Source organism: Podarcis filfolensis (genome assembly GCF_964270895.1).
Source record: "Podarcis filfolensis genome assembly, chromosome: 2".
Classification (NCBI taxonomy): Eukaryota; Metazoa; Chordata; class Lepidosauria; order Squamata; family Lacertidae; genus Podarcis; species Podarcis filfolensis.
The window spans coordinates 65,675,249-65,701,713 of NC_139605.1; the positions used below are offsets into that span (position 1 = coordinate 65,675,249).

Below are 26,465 nucleotides of genomic sequence, written 5' to 3' on the forward strand. Positions count from 1 at the left end.
TGCAAGAACTGCAACTGATCCCACAAACGTAGAACAGACAATACTCCAATAGCTTTTCCAAGGTCTGCTCCAACATGGCACTGAGTTTGGAATGGACACAGCAGGCTGATGTCTAATACCCATGGATGATGGATACTAACCAGCCCCATTGCCATGTGAAAAAGCTCCATTGGGCAGTTCACTAATGATGCAATGGTCATCACCCAGTCCCATTTCATTGCCCAGAGCTATTTGGAAAACAATGGTGCCTTCTGAACTCTACTTAACTGAAGAGGGCCCTCGGGAGCGATCCTGCCATTATCCCACCACATCTCACCATTCCAGAGAGTTCAGGAATTATTTGCAATGCAGGCAGAGACAGGTCAAAACATTGTGCTGCCCAAAAAGGTTGTTTTTATTTTAAAATACTGCTATCTAGTAACAATTCAGGCAAGAATAACTCTTTATTAACTTGAGGGAGAAAGTGTTTGACATATTTAGATGTTTTCCAGGCACAGACTACAAGACCGTCTGTTTTTATCAGGTAAACATTAGTAATACTGTGAAATAAATGCACGGTTTTTAAAAAATATTCAAATTACAAGGCTGTTACATAGTTACTTTTGTGAAACAGCATTTTACATAGATTACCTGTAGGAGTAGAAAGTGGGATGCCACAAGAGAACAGAAATTTTGGATGTGGGATGTTTGAATTCTTAATTCAGCCAGAAGATTCAAACCTGAATTCATCCATGCTTGCTGTAGAACCAACTTTAGTTATCGTGAAGACGAAGTAGAAAGAAAGTAGGGCATTTTAGAATTTATAAAATAAATTAATCCTGAGGCACATTTTGGTCCCTTCAGCAAGTCAGCAATCTAGCCAGATGCAACAACCATCTTGCACAATATAGTTAAATCAATTTTCCAATGAAAACTTGCAATTTATGCTGAAGTTAATTTGTCTAGTACCTCTTAATACCCATCAGAAGTATTATTGAGAACAAAGTCAAAGCACACATCCTCCATGGGTGGTTGGATGGTACCCACCGCCATTTACTCTCTCAAAAAAAGAGATGGCCAAAAGAGGCCAGCGATAGGCATAAAAAGTTGTAAACTGCAAGAATGAGATAGTCTACTCAGTTTCTACAAAAATGAGAACACCGTGACTCAAGCTAAATCTGGAAACAAATAAGTCTCCTTCCATTCTTACATACACCATAATGCAAGCACGGCAGCTTGTAGTGAAACCTATTTCAGATGCCTACACATCCACTGAAACAGAACTCAGTCTGAATATACAAGTAAATCTTAGAGATGGAGAATCACAACAAAAAGGCAAGCTGATGTATCAGCATTTAATAAGTTTGTCCCTGCAAAGGATAAAGGGAAAACCAGGAGCAAGTTTACTCATATCATTGCTGGTAATAGTCCCCCCCCCAAAAAAAATGCACTAGCAATTTATGTACTATTCTTGCTCTTCAAAAGTGCAATACATATATTTTTTGACTGCATACACAGAGTAATATTGCTCAGACTGCATGCAAAGTCAGAAGGTCTGGTTAGTACTGGTACCTGGCAAACACACTTAAGGCTTTTAGATGGCTTAAAGAGTAGGAATCTTCAGGAGGTTAGTTACAAAGGCCAAATCTTTTAACACGGCAGAATTAACTTGCAAATCATTTATTGTTTTTAATTCAATGAAAAGTGTTAAAAGATGGTATCATCTTTAGTGTTATACAGGCAATGTGGTCAAGTGCAAGCACAGAACATCTGGCGCTACTACAACTTCTGGGGAGCAATTCCCCCTGTGCAGCTCCTGGTAATTTCAGTGAGATTTGCACAGGAGAACACCCCAGCAGATCTTGCTTAGCTAGCAGCATGCCCAGCAAAGGCAAATATTGGCTGTAGTTTTAAGTAAGGAGTTGACTAAAATATAAGGCAACAAAATAAGACCATCTACTTCTCTTTTTTAAAAAAAGAAAGACTGGGAAAGGGTGTTTTTTTTGCTTCTAAAATCAAGTAGAAACTAGTATGTACAAAAGAATGGTACAACTTTGTGAAAGTCATATTTGTTTTCCCTTTAAGGCAATTTCGAAGTATTTATTATAATATGTAAACTCTTGAAGACCCTGGCAGGACTACCATATAAGCACAACACAACTTCCGTGGCACTGATGGGTGGCATTCAACTAAGTGTGACTTGGAGTAGATCCATTAAAATTTACAAACATGACTATGTCCAGATGTTCCACACGATCACATTTGCTAATAACCAAGTAGCCTTTTCATAGTCTTCTAGAGTTTTGAAAGTTTCTTCACAAACATGTCACCATAGAAGACACAATTAAGAGTTCACTTCTTGCAATAAAGTATGGCAGTGACTATGGCCAATACTGAGCTAACCACCATCTAACCAGAGACTACAGATAGCTAGCTCTGTGTGATCAGCGAAGCAATTCCAGAAGTCTTTATAGTAGCTGATCTTTTAAACTTTTGAGAAGTCAACTTCAGTCTTGTGTGGCCTGTTTTCCCCACCATTAATTGGTTTTAAAATTTATAAAGCACAAATACATACTCCGATGTCTCAACTGTTATGGAATAATTTACCTGTGTTCAGTGATCTCAAGTATACACTCACTTAACATAAGAAGTGCTTTGCTGGATTAGATCACAGCCAATCAATGTTTCTGCAAGAATCCCAGTATCATTGGTCCAACAAGCAGACCACAGCCTACCCTTCTGGCCATTCCTGCTCCATTTACTCTCTCTAGATTTTGTTCCCCTGAGAAATCCCACCAATGAAGACAGTCTACAATATCCCCTCCACCAGCTATAGCTAAAGGCACAGCCAGACATCACATCTTGGTAAGAGGGCAGGGAACAGCTATTGATCAAAGCTGGCTAGGGAAAAACATATCTCATCCCAGTAAAGCCAGACTTCGGATTTGCATCCTTTTATTCTGTTTCAGTGGGAAGCCAAGTTGCTACACAGGGCATCAAAGCCTCGACCATCACTGGAAATCCTACACAGCTCTGTAAACTAGAAGGCTATCTTCAGAGCCATAGGGACTAGAAATTGCTTTCCGCCGCCACCAATTCTGGGGAAAGGATTCAGCATCCTCAGAATGCTAAGCTTTAAAATGAAGGCAACCACCACCACCTGTAGTCTGGGTAGAATCCACATAGGACTAGAAGCAGGTGGTCCCATAGAGAAAGCATAGCTTTAACTGCTGTCACTGGGGAAAGGCTCACTGAGAACTATTTTTGGTGGACTACATCTTCAGGAGCCAATGCATTTAGTATGGTACTTAGTGTTGGCTTTAGCATCCTAAAGCAAACGAAAATACATGGCAAAAGAATACAGGCCTTCTTGAGTTGTTGAGGGAAGGGAGAACTTCCACAAGTTAGCACTGAAGTGTAACCATTTGCTTACTTACCACACTTACTCTGAGGGAGACAAAGTAACTGAAGGCTAGGGATAAATTTCTGCTAGCAGACTTACTTTATCAGATTTAGCTGCACTGGGAATTGCTGGATACTTAGGCATACATCCCCCCCCCCCCCCGTTTGTACTGATAAAGAAATATGCCTGAATGGACACCACCAGTAGCCTCTTAAGACAGGAGGACTTCCACATTCATATCCATATTCACCAAAAACCTACCATTCATCTCTGCATCAGTTAGAGCCCTTTAGTAGGTTTATTAACAAAAGGCCATAAAACTGACAATTCATTTGACAGATGATGCTGAAGAGCTGATGTGTTGTATGAGGGCTTAAGATCCTTGACTTCTTCTATTAGGCTCCAGGCACCAAATGGCAATGATCTTTTTGTTATCGAAGGCCTGGTCTGCCTCAGTAATCTAAAAGGCAAACATTTTGCATCACTTAGCAAAGTGAGAGTCCTGATATTCTGGTTATAAATGTAAAGTACACCATGGTTGTAATTAATACTGGAGGAGGGGAATTATTAAAACCAGCAGTAACATTAGGAAGGACATTAATTAATACTGTGTGTGTGTGTGTGTGTGTGTGTGTGTGTGTGTGTGTGTGATTATTAAAACCAACATTGACATTAGGAAGCCCCCAGGATACCAGCTACAGAGAGGCAAAATAAAATGGAAAGGTGAACAATGCCTCGTAATGTTATCTACAAAATGGCACTGTTTTGCACTATAAAAGACGTGGATTTCCTAAAAAGCTACACTTTGTCAAGGCCTAGCCCACAGCATGAATGTAAGTCAAGGGAAAATACTGATTAGTCTAAGCAAAACAGAGTGCCTTGAATCAAATGTTTAAGAACAATTGACTAAAGACAGCATCCTATTTACACTTGTCTGGGAGTAAGTTCCAGTAGCTCAATGTTCCATTGAGTATACATGCATACAATTGCACTGTAAAGGCAGTATTAAATTGAACTGGGGTATAGATAAAACCACTATTTACCACAGAACTTGCAGTAATGCATTCTAATACCACTATCTGTAACGTGTTTTTAACATGTATATACTTAAGTCACATTATTTACTCAAGCTAAAGGCAATCTTGGGTGTAATAAAGCTAGCTTTGTTCATGGACCTTATCCATTATACAACATTAAAAACTTGTAAACTGGAAATAAACAAATTTAGGAAAAAGATAAATGTTATTCCCTCCCCCCCCCCCCCGAAAAAAAGAACCAGTTCAAAAATGTGTTCCTAGAAGACACATAAAAATATTTTCAGTGGAGTTGATGATTATTAAATATGCGTATCAAGGAAAAATAAAATCCTGAATTCTCAGTTTTCTTCCCAACTTGGCTGTTTCCTTAATATCAAAAAATCAAAGGACGAGCGATAAAAAACAATGGAATTGGTCAATGGTAGAAGAAAGCTAATGTGTAGTATGTTCTTACAGTATCCACACTGGAAGTGTCTGTAGAATTAGAAAATGGTCACTAAAGTTATGGTTGAAAAAACTTCTTTGGCACTATGAAACAGAAGAGATGGGATTAAGAGGGGATCCCATCTGGGTGAGTACTTTATCCAGCCACTGCAGAGGCCCATGAAGATGGATTTCTATCCAGCATGGAGTGCTTGTAACATCTTGCCGATGATATTCCGCTCCCCATCCCTACAAAAAATGGGCAGACATTTAGTGTATATCCAAGAATCGCTCTTAAAACAGCCAGTGTTGATTAGTCTAGTAAATTCATTAGAAATTAAAAAATGAGTAACACCCCCCCCTCAAAAAAAGAAGCGTGACACGTCAGAGAAAAGGGAATACAGTGGTACCTTGGGTTACAGACGCTTCAGGTTGCAGACTCCGCTAACCCAGAAATAGTACCTCGGGTTAAGAACTTTGCTTCAGGATGAGAACAGAAATCGCACGGTGGCGGCAGCGGGAGGCCCCATTAGCTAAAGTGTTACCTCAGGTTAATAATGGTTTCAGGTTAAGAACGGACCTCCAGAACGAATTAAGTTCTTAACCCAAGGCACCACTATATAGGTTTATGGAGTGATGGCAGAATACCATATGCTTCTACTCCCCCCACAGAAAAAATCCTACTGTTCAGTAGGATTCCCGGTATACGTTGTCTACTAGGTTTTGCAGATGGAGAAAAATGACGGTTTATTCAAACGAAGCCTCATCCTATTGGAAAGGCCTGCAAATGACGATTGAGAGAATGCATCTGTCCAACTGACACCTGCTTCAGAGCCTGTTACACCGACAAGGAGGACAAGCTTGTTTGAAATACAGGCATCTCCCCATTGATGCACACTCTATTTGCACGCAACCAGAAGCAGTACCCAGAAACAGGGTCACTTGGTCAACCAAGCCCCACAGTCCCTTTGGCTCCCCCAAGCCAGAGAGGCAGCAGAGCTGGCCCAGCTGATGTGCTACTCAGTTAACTAGCCCAGCTGACGCGTGAAGGAAGTTGCGCAAGCTCTGTTGCCACTCCGACTCACACAAGCTGGAGGGGTTGCGGGACTTGGTTGAGGAGGACTCTCTAGGGTGCTCCCCGTTTTACACAATTTTGTGCATGCGTATGGGGCCCCAGAACAGAACCCCTGCATAAATGGGGAATTGCCTGTAATAATGCATCCAAACTCCCTCTGCATCATTCCCCATTCTGAGGGACGGTGGGTTACTTCTAGATTACATATGCGGATGAAGCCCTCAAAGCCACAGAAGATTTTCCATTAAAGTTATTGTCCTGGGGAATATACTTCAAAAATCACTCAAACACACAAGTTATAGCAGGTTCACACACGCCCACACCCCTTACCTTCACAAAACTCATCCGAATTGTGCACATTTTGGTGAGCTCGTATACTGCCTCAAATCCATGATTGACCGACTGAGCTAGAAGCTGAGCAAATTCCTGGTTGTTAAAAATTTTCAGGCTGCAGCCGCTAGGAATTTTGCAGACAGTTGTAGGGTGAAATCCATGATGGTAGTTGCAATTCCGACTCTGTACAAATATGCTGCTGTCACTCAGGCATTCAGCATAGACTTCACCACCAACATAGTAGAGATGGACACCTGGAGTCAGGGGAGTGAGAGAAACCCAAACATTTAACAGGGTTATTTGCAGAAATGTTACAGATGTCAGAAAGTCTAGCCGAGTTCCTATTTTTAAAAGGCTCCAGTAGGAATGGCTTCCAGTTATTCTAACACATCAGAGTATACTTGCATTTCTGCCACTGAATATCAGCCACTAGATGTCCTCCTTCCATGAATCAAAGAGTAAGATTCTTCAACAAATAATTTTTTTAACCGAGATTACCTAAATATTGCTGGTATTCTATTACTAGGAAACTGTTATTCAGAATCATGAGCCATTTGGCAGTTTAGATCAAAGCATCTGATCAGAAGGCTGCAATATTTGTCTTTGGTGTGCAATCTGTAGAATTACACTATATGTGGATGTGGAGATTTGTTCACTGAAAATGCTTCTTTTAGAAACATTAGGTGGTATTCAGCTACATTTTACTCATAGGAGACCCACTGAGATTAATGAACATGACAAAGTTAGGTGAAGGAAGGTTTCTTATGATCATACAAAGCACATTTCTATATTACCTTTTCCAATGTGTCTCCTGGTGTTTTCAATTGTTGAGTTGCGATTGACATTGGAGAGCAAACCTAAGCAGAACCTGTTCTTGTTATTAGAAGGATCTGTAAAACCGTCTACTAAAATACTAGTGGAAGATGCAAGAAATGCCTCCCCAACTCGATTGTTTAATTCATAATACACAATTGAACACCAGTGCTTGGGCTCTTCATAGGCCACAGGGTGAACATCTATGAACAAAAGCAAAAAATACGGATTTCAGTATTTCCAACACCTAAAGCAATAGTCTCTCCCATACAGTAATAGTATTAATGCCTTTATTCGTAGGTGCTCAAAGAGTTTCATGGATATCACCTCCAAAATATTCCAACAGCTCTGCAAAGTAAGCTAGTCCCACAAGAAAGATGGGGAACCAAGTCTCTGATGACAGTGGCATGGCATAGTTCATGTTCACAAGCACTACATTACGCCAACTTGGGACCATGAAAAATAATTTGTTTTAATCATGCTGAATTACTTATTTCTTTAGGCCACAGCTCAAGTCCATAAAAAATGGAGTTTCAAGAACGTGGCCATTTAAAGTGCCCACACTTAGAAACAAAGACAGTCTTTATATATACACAATTAAAAGTTATTAGTTTGGCTGACTGGTTGTTCACTGAATACTGAAATATTCAATACATGAAGCAGTTTATTCTGAAATGCTGATAACTTGGTCCAGCATTGGGCTCCTTTGGGAGGAAGGGCAGGCTACAAATATTTTTTGCTCCACCTATGAAGGTCCCTCTGCTGCTGCTCTGTCCCTATCCCTGCAAAACTCACTACGTATCCAACCCTCAAACACTAACATCCTCAACCCTTAACACAATAACCCATGGCTGAAAAGCAAAATTGGATTCTGCCCATCCAAAGCCTTCAGTGCCAATGTGCTTTTAAGGGGCAGGGATAAGTGGCCGATGGAAAAAGAAGCACTTTTGATTGGTAGGCTATTCTCTTCACTATAGAATTTCAACTGCACAAGATTGACAAGTCTACAAAATGCATTGTTCACCTCACCTCTACTGGAAATATTTGGCATTATCTGAGAGATCATATTATTGCTTGTGTCCATAGACTGTGAATTATCTTGCCCCATTTGATCTTCAGGAGGCATATATGCTGGTGGTGGTGTATCTGCTATAAAGAAAAATAAGGAATTTGAGCAAAGTGAGAACATTTAATCCAGCCTAATCACAGCTCCTGTTACCCCTACAAAATCAATTGTTCCTCCTACTTCAGAGTCATCCTTCTTTACTACCTCCTCGCTCTCCACCTTCAATTTTTCTGCTTCCTTTGAAATCTTTCTCTATAAATAAACTGCTTTCTAAATAGTTGGTTGACCAGATTGTCAGTGTTTCTTTCCCCTATGTGCACATGTACTTTCCCCACTCTACAGCCCTATGGGCCACAACCTAACCAGTAAGTCTTGCCCGTCTCATTCTTCCTGCTCTAGTGATCATCATCAGGAGGGCAGTCTTGGTCAGGTTCTCACACTGAGAATAATACTGAGAATAATAATAATAATAATAATAATAATAATAATAATAATAAACAATTTTTATTTATACCCCGCCCTCCCCAGCCAAGACCGGATTCAGGGCGGCTAACAACCAATAATAAAAACAGGTTGATTAAAATACAATTTAAAAGATTAAGATACAACATTAAAACATTCCCCCCACTTAGCTCTTCACCTGTATAATCATTCTTTTGATCTCTACATATGGGGAGACACTTCCTCGTGGATCTGTTTTTAGCTCTCTTGCTGCCCCCCCCAGGTGTATCCCATTTCATGAGTCTCAGTACCATCTATAGGCTTCTGATAGCATTCTTCATCTTTACCCTGAATTTCCTCCCTTCATCAAATCTCACATCTCCAAGTACTTTTCATATTTTGGTTTGGATGCTTTGTCAACATCTCAAGTTCAATATGTGGAGGCCAAACTTCTTATCTTTCCCCTCAAGCTCTCCTTTTATCACCTCACTCTCCATGTCCAGTGACATTATCGCCATCTACCCTGCTGAATAGGCACATAGCCTTGGCTTTCTCTTTGACTTCTCTCTTCCTTTACCACATAATCCGCAATTTAGTGTATCACTGCTGTGCAATGTTAGTGCTCCCTTTGTAACATTACAGGAAAAACAAACAAAAAAGAGTCGTCCTTCTCTGTCACCTCAGCAAAAATTCTGGTCCATGCCCTGGTCTTTATTTTATTATCTGAAATTTTTTTTGGGTGTTTCCAAGAGACATTCATTACAGTGCATATACAACAAACCAACTTTTTTTTCTCTATAAACCCAATACAACAACATAGTAGACTAAAGCGATCATCAAGTCGCAGCACAGGTGTGGGGAACCTTTCACCCTTCAAATGTTACTGAATTACAATTCCCATCAATCCCCTACAACATGGACAATGGCCAGGGATGATGGGACTTGTAGTTCACTGACACCTGGTGGCTGCAAGGTTCCCCACACCAGTTTTAGCAGTTCATATCCACTGGTCTTCAATACTAACACTAGCTAATTTCAAAAGCACCCATGAGTTTGTGGAGGAACCATTCATGGTAATCCACAACTAATGTACAGAGTGGGTCCAGGCTCTACTTTTGTCTAGACTATGGAAATCTACTACTTCCTGACTTTCTATTGCTTCGACTTTGTCCTCTCACCTTTATCCAGAACTGTTATCTAAAACATTCACCTCTCTCACCACTCTGACCATGTGATGCCCTTCCTTGAATTTCTACACTCCCTTCCTGTTTATTCCTAGAGCCAGCATAATTTTCTCACCCTCATATTTAAACCCCACCAAAGCCTTGCACCACCTGATCTTTTTGCTTTTATATCCCAACAAACATATGATACCCACTCATTCAGCTTCACCATGCTTCACCAACCTAGGAAGCTTCACCAACCTAGGAAGCAACACAACTTTTTCTCCCTCACATTTATGAAAGGAACTGCCTCTCAGAATGCTTCCATGCTATCACCTATTTTAGTACATTCAAAACACAACACACTCTCAGAAACCCCACCTTTTCCATGAAGACTTTGGGCACAACCTCCTAGTTCCTATGTTCTCCATAACTAAAGTAAAAGTACATGCAATCTTCTCCTGCATGCCTCACTTCCATTCCCCTCTTTTTCCTCAATTGTCTCCCTAGTGTCGCTCTCTACATTAAGCCTCCAGGACAGAGATCTTTCCTCTCGTTGTTTGTGTAGCACCATGCATATGGGTCACACTAAATAAATAACAGTAGAATGGTTTATACGTTCTCCAAACTCTTAGTCTTGTGTCTTCTGTCCCACTACCCATTCAAATCAGAAGTGTATGCAGAAATACATAAAACACCAAAATTCTCAAATAGCTGAATTATTTGTTCTCTTTAATTTTCTTTAATTCCTTCACAAGATTACCATAGATTCCGGCATATAAGGCGACTTTTGAACCCCGGAGAATCTTATCCAAAGTCAGGGGTTGCCTTATACGCCAGGTATGGGCGGCACGGAGCAGAGCCCGCCCTCCGCTGCAGTGGCTCCAAAGCAGCAGCAGCGGGCTCAGCTCCGTGTCAGGAGAAAGCCGCCCAGCGCGGAGCTGAGCCTGCCCCGTTGCTGCCCAGCATATTAGGCGACTTGGCTTATAAGACAAATCCCCAAATTGCAGCTGCCAATTTGGGGGGGTCGTCTAATATGCCCAGTCACCTAATATCTACGGTAATTCCAAAGCTTCAAATGATGTGTCCGTAATAAATATGACAAAATGCATATTAGGAACTCTGAAATGTAATTCTAACTCCCTCTGGCTTCATGCTACAAGTTTTACTTTTCAATTAAGGTCACACAGATAGGCTTTTACCTGGTAGCTGAAATGGACTAGAAGGTCCGGAACTGGCTGGCGAATTTGGATAAGTACTGCCGCCTGGAGATGGTGGATATGGACTACTTGGAGAAATGGGAAATGGAGTGCTGTTAGGCTGCTGGAACGAATCTGGAAAAGTAGCATTGTGTGGCATGTGCGGTTCATTGTGACTCAGGTTCCTGAACTGAACCAGAAGGCTATGCTGTGGGTTGAATTCACTATGCCTTGGCACCAATACTGGAGGTAGAACTGAAAAGGAAAAAAACAATATAAACCTAAGATTAGTGTTTTTAGTTAACAGCCCTGAAGATGTCCGTTTGCCTATAGCAGTAGAAGTGCTAAGTGCTGAAGACACAGAGACAGAAGAACGTGCCTTAAGCACACACTGTCAAAACACTGGGAAAATCTAGTTGCATGTCCCATAGCAATCCAACAAGACAAGAGGTGCCTCTCACTGACAAATGGTGAACAGCGGGGGGGGGGGGGGGAACATTTCCAGGCCATGGGGCACATTGCATTCTGAGCAGCTTTTGGGGGACCAAATGCCAGTGATGGATAGGGTCAGAGCAAACAAGCTTGCTTCTATGTTTATTATCAGAAATCATGTTTCAAAAAGCATAGAGTTTAACAGATGGACAATGCAAGGTAGACATATAGCATCAATGTTCCCCAAGACAAAAGAAACCTCAAGGACCGCCTCTCCCCATGTGGGCCTACCAGGACCCTGCAATCATCATGATGCCCTTCTTTGTGTGCCTCCTCCACAAGAGGTCCAGAGGGTGGAAACACAAGAACAGGCCTTTTCTGCAGTGGTTCCCTGTTTGTGGAACGCTCTTCCCTAGGATGGCTCACCTGGCGCCCTCATTATACACCATTAGGTGCCAGACTAAAACATTCCTCTTCAACATCCTTTATACTTTTAAATGTGGGGTTTGTGGGGAGAGGGTATTTGTTTGGTTTGTTCTTGGTTTTACTGTGTATTTTGAACTTGTATTTTTATGCTGTGAACCACCCTGAGATCTTCAGACGACGAGCGGCATACAAATTTAATACATAATAATTTCACTTTGTAAGAGAAAGTTCAGATACACCAATCTTCTTCATATTCACCTGACAGCAAACCTATACGTGCTTTCCTGGGAATCAAGTCTCACTCAACACAATGGCACTATCTTCTAAGTAGACATGCACTGTAAATCACATTACAGTTTGAACACTTTGTGATGAAAGCAATGCAAAAATTCAAACACACCTGGGCTCTCTACCCTTTTGTAATGATATGGATTGATGCAGACTTCCTTCTGCTTAGATCCAAAAGGAAATTCACAAACGTCCAACGGCTTCAGCTCGTGATGACTCTGCAGGTCAGGCCAACGCCAAACACGACAGTAAATAACATGAGGAAGGCCCTTGCGGTGAGAAACTTGAAGTCGCCCATCTAACGAACGAGGAATAGTAACGCATTTACTGGGTTGTCCAGGACTGCTCAGTGCTTTCTCCAGCTCCTCCATGGCTCCTTTTTTCTTTTTCAGTTTTTTAACCAGAGCATCGACTGCTTTTTCTGCCCATTTTTCCTCTTCATCGCCTTGTTTCCAGCCCAAAAGACGCTTTACAGCTGGGCTAGTAAAAGAGAACAGGCTGGCCATTGACGTCATTTGACAAGTGTTCAAGCAAGTTTTGGAACTAAACTGAAGATTCTCAGGCACAACAGCAGCTGGGTAGCTGCTGCTGTACAGCAGCAACTGGGTTCTTTCTTTAATCCAGTGAAGTTTCTTCTTAGGCCTGTTAGAAATAATTACAGTCCATTAGTTGTTGCCATCTTACCAGAGAGACTAAGACAAAGAGATATAGGCTAACCAGGAACTTATAAAGGCTATTCCATTTATATCACACACTATAAAGTAGATTCAGTAATGGGTTTTTAATATTTCCCATTTTCACACTACATAGAAGCCAAAAGGGTTGTATCTACTTCAGTCATGCTTACAGCAGACACACTGAAATCAAGTTAAGTCATGATTTCTCTAAGCACGAATAGGACTGCAGTCCTAACCCCACTTAGGTGGGAGTGAGTCCACTAAATTCAGCATATCTTAGTTCTGAGTACAGTCATACCTCATGTTACGTCCGGGTTACTTCCGGGTTTCGCTGCTCGTGCATGCGCAGATGCACAAAATGACGTCACGTGCATGCGCAGAAGGGGCAAATCGCAACCCACGCATGCACAGACGCGGGTTGCGTTCTTTTCATGTTGCAAACGGGCCTCCGGAATGGATCCCGTTCGCAACCAGAGGTACCACTGTAGTCATGATCAAGACTGTGCTGTAAGTCTGAAACCAACCCCAAAGATTGATGTTCCTTATTAGGGCAGTTACATCTATTAGAAGGAAAGCTTCAATACATTGAGGGTTCAGAAAAACACTTGCCATTAATAACCAAGCACTTTGCAACAGAAGTAGTGCAGTATAATGTGAAAGAACCAGTTTAAAAGTCACTTCTGTTCTCCTTATGTGTTTTAAGTCCTGTGTCAAACCCAAAAAAAGGTATATTACGAGCCGCGTTGGAATAAATGCCAATAGCTCATTGCTTCAAAACAGTTATATTATATATTAAAACAACACAGGTAACAGTAACAAATTGCTCCTTTTATATTACCAACAAGGACCAACTGCAACTTAAAAAAAAAAATAAAAATAAAAGGGGAGTAATGATGACAAACGGAACTAGTGTGCTGTGGCAACATGTTGATAAGACCTCATAAAATCCCAGAAGAATACTCAACAAGTACAGACACAGACAATAGGCAGCTGGCAAAAAGCAAGCACTAAACAAAGAAAAAGGATGTCAATAACAAAGTGAGTTCCGGTTCTGCTACAGAAACTGCCAAATATTGTCTTTGGGACTTCTGATAAACCATAGCAAGTCAAAACAGCTAGCTTGCTCTGGAACATTTTCAGTCCCCTCCTAATCTGTAACACTCAGCAAAGTTTGAAAGCTAGGTGCTTCCCTGTTACCTACCTTGTTACATATGAAAACACACATAGGAACAGCAGCTACCTGATTTGCTAGGCAAGGGAACACAGCAAAGCATTGTGCTCCCTTCCTCATCAGAAGGAAGCCACTTTTCAATATCTGCAGTCTGTCACCTTCATCTCTCCGGAAGTGGGACTGCAGTTTGCATGCCTAGACAAGATGCACACAAAGTGCACCCAGAAGCAGCACTCACCTGTATCGCTCACCATGCTTCCCTAGTTAAGAAAACTGATATGGGCGCCAGGGTTGCTGCCAATCCCAGCGTATGAGCAATATGCCCTCCAGGCGTTGCTGGAGCACACACCTCCCACCATCTCTGAACACTGGCCACGCTGGCTGGGACTGCTGGGAGTTGGAGTCCCAACATCTGGAGGACACCATATTGGCTGCTGCTCCTATCGCATTACCACAACAAACCAAATGCAGGACCCAAGGGGGAAAGGGACGCGGCAATTTCCCCAGCCAACATCCAGCCTTCCTCAACAAGATGCCTCTGTCCTAGGGGTGCACCTTGGGGGCTCACACGCCTGAACACAGAAGCAAAAAAACCCATTGCATTTAGAAAAACGTGGGGTATGTATCTGGAGGAAAGAGAACGGAAATCCATTCAGTCGCAATAGAGTCCCCACCTAAACTTCCAAGCACGGGCCTGGAGCATGCTTTGCACCCCATTTGCTGCAGAAAAAAGCTCCAGCCAATGCATTCCCCACAAAAAACCATTTTGTGCGTTGCAGCCGCCCCACATAACGTACTCCTGTTTGGTACTAGCGCAGGCCGCGCAGCCAGGCTGGAGTCCCACTCGTGGGAGGGGGGCTGGAGGGGGGGGCTTAGAATCTGCCGGCCGCTTGCTTGCTTACTCACGAGGAGGCTCTTCCTCTCTTGCTTCCCTTGCGCGCGCGCACACACCACACAAAGGAAGCCTCCGCCGCGGCGCGAGGCCGGGCTCTGCGCCTTCTCCCCAAGCCAACTGCGGCTCCCCAGCCCGCCGCGCTTGCAGCGAGAAGAACCCTCCGCGGAAGCCGAGTTCAGGGGGGAGGGGAGAGAGAGAGCGGAAGGAACGAACGGAGGCTCCTCCTGCCTCCCCCCCTCCCCCCAACCCGTCCCTCCAAAGAACCTACTTACCGCCCGACGAGCGGCGAAGGAGGGCAGGAGAAGCCCCAAGCCAAGGGGACCACAGTCGGATCGGAGGGGGGGAAGAGGAGGAGGAGCCGAGCAGGCTCACGAGAGCAAAGAGCTCACGTGACCAGCAAGAGGCAAGCGCTGGCTGGCTCGGCCTGCGCTGCCACTCAGCCGCCTTCGGCCAGTGGCGTGCGAGGAGGGGAGGGCGGCAGCTCGCTGTAGTTGGGCGGGGGAAGAAGGAGAGGCGGCGTGGAGAAGCGGCTCGCTTTCGCTGCCGCGCGCTTTTGGGTGGATAACGTTTGAAAGCAACAGGCGATTCACCTGAGGATACTTACTAGCACTTTATTTAGATCAGTACTCGCAGTTGCATATACATTTATATTATTATTATTTTGTTTTTTAATTAAAGTTTTACAATCACAAACGTACAACATAAAGACAAGGTTCCAGAGAATCTCCTGGACTTCCCTCCTCCCCTCTGTGGGTCCTATTATTAATCATTTCCTCCTGCATCTTTTATAATCAAATCTTTTACATTTCCATTATATCCAAAATTCACCATTAAACTACAAGTGTCATTCAGATCCTATTAACGGTTTTAACTGTTTACAATGGTTTTTAAGGTAAATGATAACTTTCCGATTTCTGATTCTTCTGGTCATTTTTGCCATTTTGGCGTAATCCATCAATTTAATCGGCCATTCTTCTCTGGTTGGGACTTTGTCCGTTTTCAATCTCTGGGCCAATAACATCTGTGCAACTGGTCACATACATAAATAACATTTTCTGCTCCCTTGGGATTTTGGCACCTACATATATATTTATATTTCCAGCATCTCTTTTTCTAGGAAAATAGCACTGTGTGTATGGGGCACAGCTGCACAGGCATAACAACCCTGGCTTGTGAAAAGTCAGCAACAAGTGCCAGACTGTGGTGGCTGGTAATATATTTTACTTGGTATGGCTGCAGTTTGTTTGAAAGTTGCCATTGCAGTAGGTGCTCCTACAGCCTCTTATTTAGGAAAGTGTGCAGTTTTGCAGAGTGCATTGATTCCTCTCTTTCTAAAAGAAATCAATTATTCTCTCTACCTGTATGGGCATGAAAATAGCTCCCATAGAAGAGGCCCCAAGTATGATTTTCAGACAGTATGGACTCCATACATCTTACTTAGAAGTTTAGCCATATCACATGCCGTGTGGTTTTGAATTTTATGTATTGTTTACATTGTTATTTAGAGTAAAGGAGTGTGATGTCACCGAGAGGAAAAGCTGGAAAGCAGAGAGGCACAGCAATGGTTGATTTCTGTTTGAATGCAAGGCTATGGCTATGGAAGAAACAAGACCCTTGGGGGGGGGTTAATGCTGTGAACCCCACTATCGCAGGCTCAGTTTGTATATATGTGTGTAAATAAACCATAGATCATAAAGACAAAATAAACCATAGATAATAAAGATACCACCGTATCCCCTGGGCCTCATTTCTAAAAGGAAACATGAATCCTGGGTAAAGCACGCCTGGAACCCCTGGAATCTCACAACCTCGGGTTACATACACTTCAGGTTATATACGCTTCAGATTACAGACTCTGCTAACCCAGAAATAGTACCTCGGGTTAAGAACTTTGCTTCAGGATGAGAGCAGAAATCGTGCGGCGGCAGCATGAGGCCCCATTAGCTAAAGTGGTGCTTCAGGTTAAGAACAGTTTCAGGTTAAGAACGGTCCTCTGGAACGAATTAAGTACGTAACCAGAGGTACCACTGTAAAATGGATACATTTGCAAAACATGTCAAGCCAGCAAAGACCAAAACAAATCATTACAGTGGTACCTCGGGATGCGAACGGGATCAGTTCCGGAGCCCCGTTCACATCCCGAATGGAACGCAAGAGGCATCTGCCCGTGCGTGGGTTGCGTTTCGCCGCTTCTGCGCATGTGCGTGATGTCATTTTGAGTGTCTGCGCATGCGCGAGCGGCAAAACCCAGAAGTAACGCGCTCCGTTACTTCCAGGTTGCAACGGAGCACAACCCAAACGCGCTCAACCTGAAGCACATTCAACCCGAGGTATGACTGTATTTCTAAGCATTTTCACAAAATTGTGAGGAACACACAGCAGAGCTGGCTGCTGATCAGACACAAGCACTTCTACATTTTAAAGCTGAGGAAATACAGAGATTGTTAGCAAAAGGTAAGCCTTCTAACATACCTTAGAGAAGACCAGCAAGATAAAGAATGAAAAAAGACATTCTGGATTTGTCAGTGTGCAAAATCCATTGACCCAGAACACAGAGACACTGCCTCATACGTAGAGACCATTGTCTGACGAGAAAAAAACAAAACCCTCTGTTAAGGATGACAGTTCCCGGCAGGCTCAAGCTTGCTGGTCCATCAACAGGGATACAAATTTGGCAGACAAAGCCTTCAACCTTGCCAATAATCACTGGCCAAGCAGAGGAAGTGCTAACAGTATATAACTGCATTGTCACAAGAAGCTTTTGATTAAAAAAAAAAACCACCGCACAAATATTCCTGATAAAACTAGCTGAAGCAGAGTGATAAAATTATAGGCTCATATTATATGCCACAGATAAATATTGAAATGGAAACTAACCTGAGATGGGAACCCAAGCTATGCTTTGCTTTTTGGGGACTGTAAATGCATATGAGTTGATTAAGAAGATTGAAAGGTACGGCATTTGTTGCGGCATCCGGCATATATTAGCAAAGAGGGTTTCTCCTCCCAGCCCATCTGATCATTGTTTGTGTACTTGTTTGCCCTCTCCACTGTACTCTTCATAACATTCATTTCCCCTATGTGGCAACATTTTTTATTTAAATATCATTGAAGTGACTAGATGAAAGTTCTGTATTAAAAAATATTAAACTAATTTAATTTTAACCAGAATGCCATGAGTTTATTAAAATATTGTGTTGGAGAATACTTACATTGACATTTTTGCTTCTAAGTGCTACATCACATTACTTGTGCTTTAAGAGGAAGCAGATTGTCAATGTAATGGAAAATGGGGGGGGGGGGAGACAACGACGGGAAAGCCTCCTAAGTTTTGCAAGCGTGATTTCCAGTACAAATCCTGTTACAGGTCAGACTTCTGCCACTGATGTGCTGATTACAGATAGGTAGCCGTGTTGGTCTGCCATAGTCAAAACAAAAAAAATTTTTTTTCCTTCCAGTAGCACCTTAAAGACCAACTAAGTTAGTTCTTGGTATGAGCTTTCATGTGCATGCACACTTCTTCTATTGGCAGATAGCTGTGATGAGCCTGTTGACGACTCTTAAGCCAATCACCCATTCCCACCACCCTTCTGAGTAATACCCCTCCCCACCTTCTCACTATATAGAAGGATCTGGCAACTTCTGTTTCAGTGTATCTGAAGAAGTGTGCATGCACATGAAAGCTCATACCAAGAACTAACTTAGTTGGCCTTTAAGGTGCTACTGGAAGGAAAAAATTTTTTTTTTGTTTTGGTGTGCTGAATGCATTATCATAATGAAGCAATTTTTCAAGTGTGTTAATCAAGTGATATTGAACACTTTGCAAGTTGTGAATTATAACTCTAGGAGGCATTTTCACTTAATAGATAGATATAGGGGAAATGATTGGTTTACTGGAGATCACAAAACGAAAAAACTGGGGAGAAATTATTTCTATCACTTTGAATGTAGTTCCACTTTTACTTTAGCCTTAATACCATGAATCTCTTTCTATGTTCTTTGATTGAACTATAAACCACATATAAACGTCTGTACAGTTCAGTTATCAGCAATGATCAAAAACAGTGTCAATGGGTGTCAATCTTCAGCATGGCAATGGGGGAGGAGAATCTGAACTATAATGTTCATAACACAAAAACCCATCAACGATTTTCCAAGTTTTTTATGTGTTTGAAGCTATAAGAAAGTCACTATGTGATTGTACCCAACTCGTTGCTTCTTTTCATTACATATCAGTTTCTATTAGTGCCTGGGAATAAACAAGAAGCTTTGCAATATGTAATCTGGAATCCAGAGTGTTGCATATGCTGTTCTAGACATACACAGGGGCTTTTTAACGCCTCCTTTTCAATGCCTAAATGGGGTACACTGCTGCCAGAAAGAAAGAACAGCCACCCCCAGTGTGCACACAGAAGGACTTGGCGTGCATGCCTTTGAACCCCTGTCTCTTAAAAATGAATCACAGTTGACCCTACTATTGATGCAAAGAGCTCAAGATTGGATACATGGGCTATCCCATTTTATCCTTAAACACCTCCTATGTGGTATTTTAAGCTGAATTTGCTCAAGACCATTAAGTGTGAGCCTCGTGTCTGCATGAGGATTTAATTCAAGACTCCCTAACCACAGCCCAACATTACACTGGTTTCCCACCTCATGCAAAAATGTTGACTGTTTTCTACATATTTGTTGCATGGACAGTGATATGTAGACGTAAGCATATTATGAACATCTAGTTATTTATTTCAGAACATTTATATCCTGCTCTTTTAATGCAATGTGGCATTCGTTAATCTATGTGTTTGTGGCTAAGTTATTTTTCTGATCATGAGAGTAAGCTTCTTTCTCTCTTTGACATACACCCTACACAGTACAGCCAACCTCGTTCTGTTTGTGATGGCCAGGGAAGCCGTAATTATATTACAAACTGAAAAGTTATCTGAGAGATAGAGCTTTATTTTTCTCTCGTGGAAATGATGGAAGATTGTTCCAAAATGCCTCTGGTGTAGAAGAGAATGGAAGGGGTTGACCAGAGTTCTCCAGTAATTCATCTAGTATTCATGCTTCGCTCCTCTTTGGTTGGCTGAGGAGAAAGGGGCAGAAAGGGAGGGATTACTTTTCCAGGCTGTGTAGTTGTAAGAAATGCACATATAACACAGCTGTAAAAGCAATGAAACCTGACACTGCTGAGAAGATGCCATTGCGTCCTTCCCTCTAATGCAGGGGTCAGCAAACTTACTGCGCCTTGGGGATGGTGTCTCCAGCGCTGATCACGCGGCGGGCCGGAAGGCGGGGGAGCGCGTGCCCATATGCATGCGCACACGCTATTTCTGGTGCACTTCTGGGTCGGAGGAGCACCGGAAATAGCTTGTGCGCATGTGCACAGGCCTCCTCCGACCCGGATGTGCACCGGAAATAACGCTTGCACATGCACAAACAACGCTTGCGCACAAGCTATTTCCAGTGCTCCTCCGACCTGGAAGTGGGCAGCTGTGCAGTGCAGCACCAGTAAGAGCGGGTGGAGGCAGCGGGTGGTGAGGGTCGCTGCGGGCTGTATAAATAAGTCCCTCGGGCCTTATCCAGCCCGCAGACCTTAGTTTGAGGATCCCTGCTCTATTGAGCCACTTCTATTTTAAAATTGAAGACACATTGTTGTCTTCATATCCATCATTCTCAACAAATTGTCACTCGCAAGGTAATTCAGCAACCCACCTCAGCCCTCTCACACCTTTTAGGGACAGCTCAAAGCAGAATGTCCTCAAGTTAGTTGAGAACTGGTTCCCAGCCAGTGCCAAAATCATCCCTCGCTTTAGCATGCAATCAGTTAAACAATAAGTGGTCAACCCTTGCTTGATGTACCAGAATATTGTGTTTGGACAATACAAAAGAGCTTGAAATTGTCCAAGCAACATTTCTGGGATCTTTCTGCAAAAAACGCCCCCCTCCCCTTAGGGTGGAGATTCGAGAATGTTCTGTTGCTTTTTAAGAACCTTTGCATTATACATTTTTTTTGGATCAAGCTATAGTTTACAGAAAACAGCAAATTCCCATCTGTCTTGGGGAACATGTCTGTTTTAAAGAAGCTTAGACAAAGTTTTTGGCTGTAGTACGTAGTCACTAGGTTTAATCAGCATTGTGGTTTTCTGTTTAATCTAGCTGAGGCCCTCGTCTGCCAAAACTCAGACTAAATACAGAATTTAAGATATGGACACACCTTGGGATTTATTGGCAAGACTTCCCCCAGTTTAGATTTATAAAATAGAACCATTGTCTGGAAAGTTATTTAACTTCATTAAATTAAATGTACACTTCACAACCCTCTGATTCCAAATTATAGCAGCCATGGTCATAGACAGACACTATTGTAAGGCAGGTTATAAGACAAGTTTACCTCTGTAGAGGAGAGAGGATTTAACAAGTCCTTATAATCTTCTCAAAAGGTCAGACAAAACCTACAGTCTGTTTTGCACTGAGTTAAGCATAGGGCTATCTGTCAGATTACTTGCTGAATGGAATAGATAGGGTGACTGCATAAATTTGTTTTATTTGCTCTGACAACAGTAACAATTAGATTAAAATGAATGTGGAATCTTGCCAAGGTAATTCCTTGGAAGTACCTTATAAGTTTGGACTGCATCTTGACTTGTTTTAATTCTGCTGATATGCCTTTTTTTATAAAGCAGAAATTAAATTCCTTTTTTCTGTGCTGTCCACAGTTTGGGATTGAGGCAGGCCAATGCCTCATGTGGGAGCATGCAGCCATAGCATTGTCTATTATTATTATTATTATTATTATTATTATTATTATTATTAAACAGTGGTACCTCAGTTTTCAAGCATCTCGAAAGCTGAACGTTTCAGTTTCCAAATGCTGAAAACCCGGAAGTAAATGCTTCCATTTTTGAACGCGCCCCGGAAGTCAAATGGCTTCCGCTGTGTTTTGTTTTTTCCCCAGTTTTCTCCATTGCCTTTGCAGACCTGCCTTTGTGCCTCAGTTGTCAAATGTTTCAGAAGCCGAACGGTCTTCCGGAACGGATTACGTTCGGTAACCGAGGTACCACTGTATTTTTATACTGCCCTTCATCCTAGGATCAGTATAAAAAACAAAAGTACTTAACTTTGTAACAAACAAAACAATAAGCTCAATGGAAGATTCCAGGTGCTTTGAGTGAGATGATAAAGTGATGCAACTAAACCATCTTTCATAATGATAAAACATAAGTTTTCTTTGATAACTCAATATTTTAATAAATGTCTTTATCCCCCCCCCCCGGTAATTCTCTGTGTTCTTGGGTTTTCAGGGTAGCCTTTACAAAGTTTTCTTTTAAGAGAATATATAAAACAGTTAAATATATAAAAATAGTTAAAACAATTGCATGTGGCATACATAAAATTATTTCAAATCCAAGTGGAATAAAGATCTCCATTTAGAAATCTTCTTCTTCTTCTTCTTCTTCATCGTTGTCTTCAAAAGGAACATCTTTAACAGGTGCCAAAAATACAGTAGAGAAGGTGCCTGTCTGTTATACAATGGGAGGGAGTTCCAAAGCGTAGGGGCCATCACATTAAAAGCCCTATTCCAACATTGTGCAGAATGGACCTTCTTATAGGATGGTGTCTGCAAGGTGCCTCCTCCTGCAGAATGTAGTGATTGATTGGGTATGTAAAGGGTGAGATTATCTAACACAGTTGAATGTCACATATGGAGAAAGGCAATTCATTTTTTACACATGGAGAGTTGGGGGGGAAAGGGCATTTCCTTATGAACATAACATTTCATATCCTCAATTCATAGGAAACAGTTTTCCTGTTGACTCACATGGTGTCCTTAAAGATGTTGTTCTTTCTGTATTCTACAGAAAAATAAATTTGACATAAGAAAAAATCCAGAAAAAAACTTAAATTAATTTATTAATTACTCAGGAACTTTGTAGAGCAGGATCCATCTCCACTGTCACAGTGCTACTTGCTGGGTCATTATACATCTTCCCATTAATCCCATCCTCCACGTCAATGCATTTCCCTGTCACTTTCCTGACTGCGAAAAGTCCGTGTTTCAAAAATGGGGATTTGTTGTGTCAGGGTGTCAGAGCACTTTAATCCACTTGAATTTCTCAAATTTAAATTTCCAATATGCACTTGAATCCCTCCCAGAAAACACCGACAATCTAGAGGCACCCTTGCATTTGTGACATTATAATTCGTGTTCAACCTGATCATTCTGTAAACAATTAACATGAAGTCAAGACATGCTTTCTAGCCTTTCTCTCACAAGGAAACATTTTCTTAAAGTTTCCTCCACTCAGGAATGGAAGAGTGAAAAAAGAAATGACAGGAGCCCAAAAAGACACCGGCAAAATGCCGGATAATGCCCTATTAATAAAATCCTGGATTATTCAAGAAAGCTGATGCTTTGTAAGAATGAAAGATCGTGTTCTTGTATCACTTTTTAAAATAGCCACTGGCAGTGCAATCTCACGCATGTTCACTTAGAAGGAAATCCTAAGAAGTAAATTCAATGGGAGTTTGCACATGGGATTGCTGAGACAACAACAGCAGAGAATCTGCTACTCTGATACGCTCCTTACTGCGCAAGTTAATGAAGCAACAACAGTTGGAGAAAGTTAGTAGGGCATTCTTAGAGTGGTCATGTAAGGTAACAAAAGCTTTCTGGGAGATGATATATACAGTGGTACCTTGAGTTACAGGCGCTTCAGGTTACAGACGCTTCTGGTTACAGGCTCTGCTCACCCAGAAATAGTACCTTGGGTTAAGAACTTTGCTTCAGGATGAGAACAGAAATTGTGTGGTGGCGGCGCAGAGGCAGCGGGAGGCCGCATTAGCAAAAGTGGTACCTCAGGTTAGGAACAGTTTCAGGTTAAGAATAGACCTCCAGAACGGATTAAGTTCTTAACCCGAGGTACCACTGTAATGAAATGAAAAAATATTCAAAATAACTTTTGTTAAAAAATAACAGAAGCTTTTTTAATTAGGAATTATAGGTACCAACATTCCAAAGGAGCAGAAAAGGTATTTTATGTATGTGACAACAGCCACTACTAGGCCAGAGATGGAAAGAAGAATAAGTCCCTACCAGATAGGAATGGCAAGCGAAGCTGATGGACTACACCAAGATGGCAAAGCTGACTGGAAAGCTCAGGAACCAAGAGGACAAAAACTGTAAAACAGAGAGGGGAAAATTTATATTTATTTGAGAGACCACTGCAAGCAGATGAAAGCATTAGCAGGATTTTAATCTCACTTGTAATGTAACAAACATTATGGACAATATGGATTGATATAAAATATAGAATATGCAGTTTTAAATGTTGACAATAGGATCCATGAAGGGGATGGGGGGGGGTACATCTTGAGATTCAGAGTAATCTCTATATATGGATATGCATTTGGATTGTTACAAAATTGTATTTGCAAAATCAAATAAAAATGATTTCCAAAAAGAAAAAGAAGAAGTAGGGCGCTCTTAGAGATTTGATAAAAAGACAGCATCATGTTGGCCCATAAGTATTGCAAACCACAAGCAGGCCCAACACAAGAGTTCATTCCGGAATGCTACACCATGTTCAAACACCCTGGGAAAAATATAGCCTTCGAAACCATGTGATTAGATCTCAGATGCCAGATTAATATACAGAAGAGTTATAAACTATAATTATTGTAGCACTTCTCTGCATGCCATTTCAGCAGTTCCAGAGTGGAATGTGGGTGGGGTTTGGGTGTTTGTACTTGTAGACAAACATGCAATGTTGGATTTTGTTGTTGTGTGTGTGTGCAGAGAACTCAATAACACTCATTAGATTTTTCCTGCACGTCGCTGATGCACCAAACTGCGTAGAATACCGTCCTCCAAGCCTGTTTCTGGGCTTTGCTCAAGGCTGGTACACAGGTCACATAAAGATGGCCTTTTAAATAATTGTTTATAAAATATCTTAATAACATATTTATTATTTCCTCGCAGATCCTGTCTGCTGTTGACACTGCAGCAAGGTATAAGGTTGTATTCTCTTCCTCTCTGCAGCTCTACCTACCCCCATGGACACTGCTGTTCCCCAGCGCTGGTGCTTAGGCATGAAGGCTGTAACTCAGTCAGGGGCATAGCTAGCCGCTTTGGAACCCAGAGCGGTGGGAGCGGGGCGAGCAGCCCATGTGGGCAGGGCGATGTACCCAGGGGGGCGACACAATGAGCTGCCCATGGAGTCTGCCTGGCAGACGCAAGCCCCACGCTGCCTTTTCGGGCAGTGCTGGGCCCCGAACCACTGCGTCACTCCCAGGAGAGAAGCGTGGCTCCGGCGCGCTGCAGGCCAGGCCCTGCGGAAAGTGCCACCCCCGTGGTGTGCCATTTTGTCACCCCCCTCAAGGATGACACCTGGGTCTGACTGCACCCCCCCACCCCTTCCTACACCCCTGAGCTCAGTGACAGAGCACGTGGTTTGCATGCACAAGTTCCCAGATTCAATTTTTGGTGGCTAAAATCCTAGATACTTTGCTGCCAGTCATGTTGAAAATCCCTCAGTCCCATACATGTTTATTCATCAGTAAGTCTTGAGTTCAGTGCGGCTTACTCCAAGGTAAGTAAGTATCCTGTAGGATTGCAGACTTCAGCTGGGTACACACGTCCATTTACTTTGCACCCGGTGTACTCCCATTGCTGGTTGGGGAAGCTGTGTGTACGTGACATTAACCACAACCCATATCTATCCTGTCATTTCTTATGAAATGCTGCATTTCCCCTCAAACCAGCTTTGATCTGAATTGAGAAAAAGAACAACCTAGCTGCTAACATGTACATAGCCTTAGAGACTGGAAGATGGTCAACGTTATCAAAGGCTGGTTATGTGGCAACTCTGCTGAACAAGCTAATTTGCAATCATGGACTTTGGAATAGGAGAGAACATTTCAAATGCTATTAATATTTCTAAGTCAGTGGACCTAACCAATATTACTACCATTTTAGGGCTTATGAGTCAATGGCTGCTCTATGAAATGCCATTGACTAAGGCCCAGGAAAACTTGAGTGGCTCAACCTAGGTTTTAGGTGGTTCTCAAGAGCTCAGATATGATGGTGTAATTAATTTATATAATATGGCATGTAAAGAGTTTTTATTCCTATAAATATTAGAAATAACAATTCTTTTTAGGAACCACAAATACCTGAGAAGAATTTTTCTGATGCTTGGGCTCATTAAGGCCTGTACTGGGTGTGGCACCAGAACAGAACAGTTGCTCTTTCATGTTCAGAAGCAACATCCTCAGCCATGGTTTTTGTGCCAACATTACTTAATTACGAACTGCCTTTCGGTTTCAGGTGCCAGATTCCACATCTGTTTATGTTTCTCTCACCAGTGAGTCTGCCTCACCTGAAGGATATGTCTTGCTAACCCAGTTGCCCAAATTCAGTTACCCTCTGCTCTTGTTAACTCCTCGCTTTGCTTGTTACTTCATGACTGCTTTCCCTTTCTTTAATGAAGTGTCCTGGAATGAAGTTATTTCATCTGCAAAACATGTGTGCCACAGCACTCCAAAATGCTTAGGGCTTAGGTTGAGTGCTCTTCTTGTTGCCAAGAGAGACGATATGGGATTCATGATCTCAGGTTGGCAGGATTTAAAACATGTTGCATACCTG

General features: G+C 42.2%; 1 protein-coding gene across 1 annotated transcript; it reads right to left on the reverse strand.

Moving 5' to 3' along the window:
- Positions 1-370: 370 nt before the first annotated feature.
- SMAD5 (SMAD family member 5) lies at positions 371-15,259 on the reverse strand. The gene is made up of 7 exons (XM_083600018.1): positions 15,094-15,259; positions 12,191-12,720; positions 10,936-11,187; positions 8,093-8,212; positions 7,045-7,266; positions 6,248-6,504; positions 371-5,091 (listed from the first exon to the last, which is right to left on the reverse strand). Exons 2-7 carry the CDS (start codon positions 12,591-12,593, stop codon positions 4,948-4,950), a joined length of 1,398 nt encoding a protein of 465 aa, XP_083456144.1. The 5' UTR covers positions 12,594-12,720; positions 15,094-15,259; the 3' UTR covers positions 371-4,947.
- Between the last annotated feature and the right edge of the window lie 11,206 nt (positions 15,260-26,465).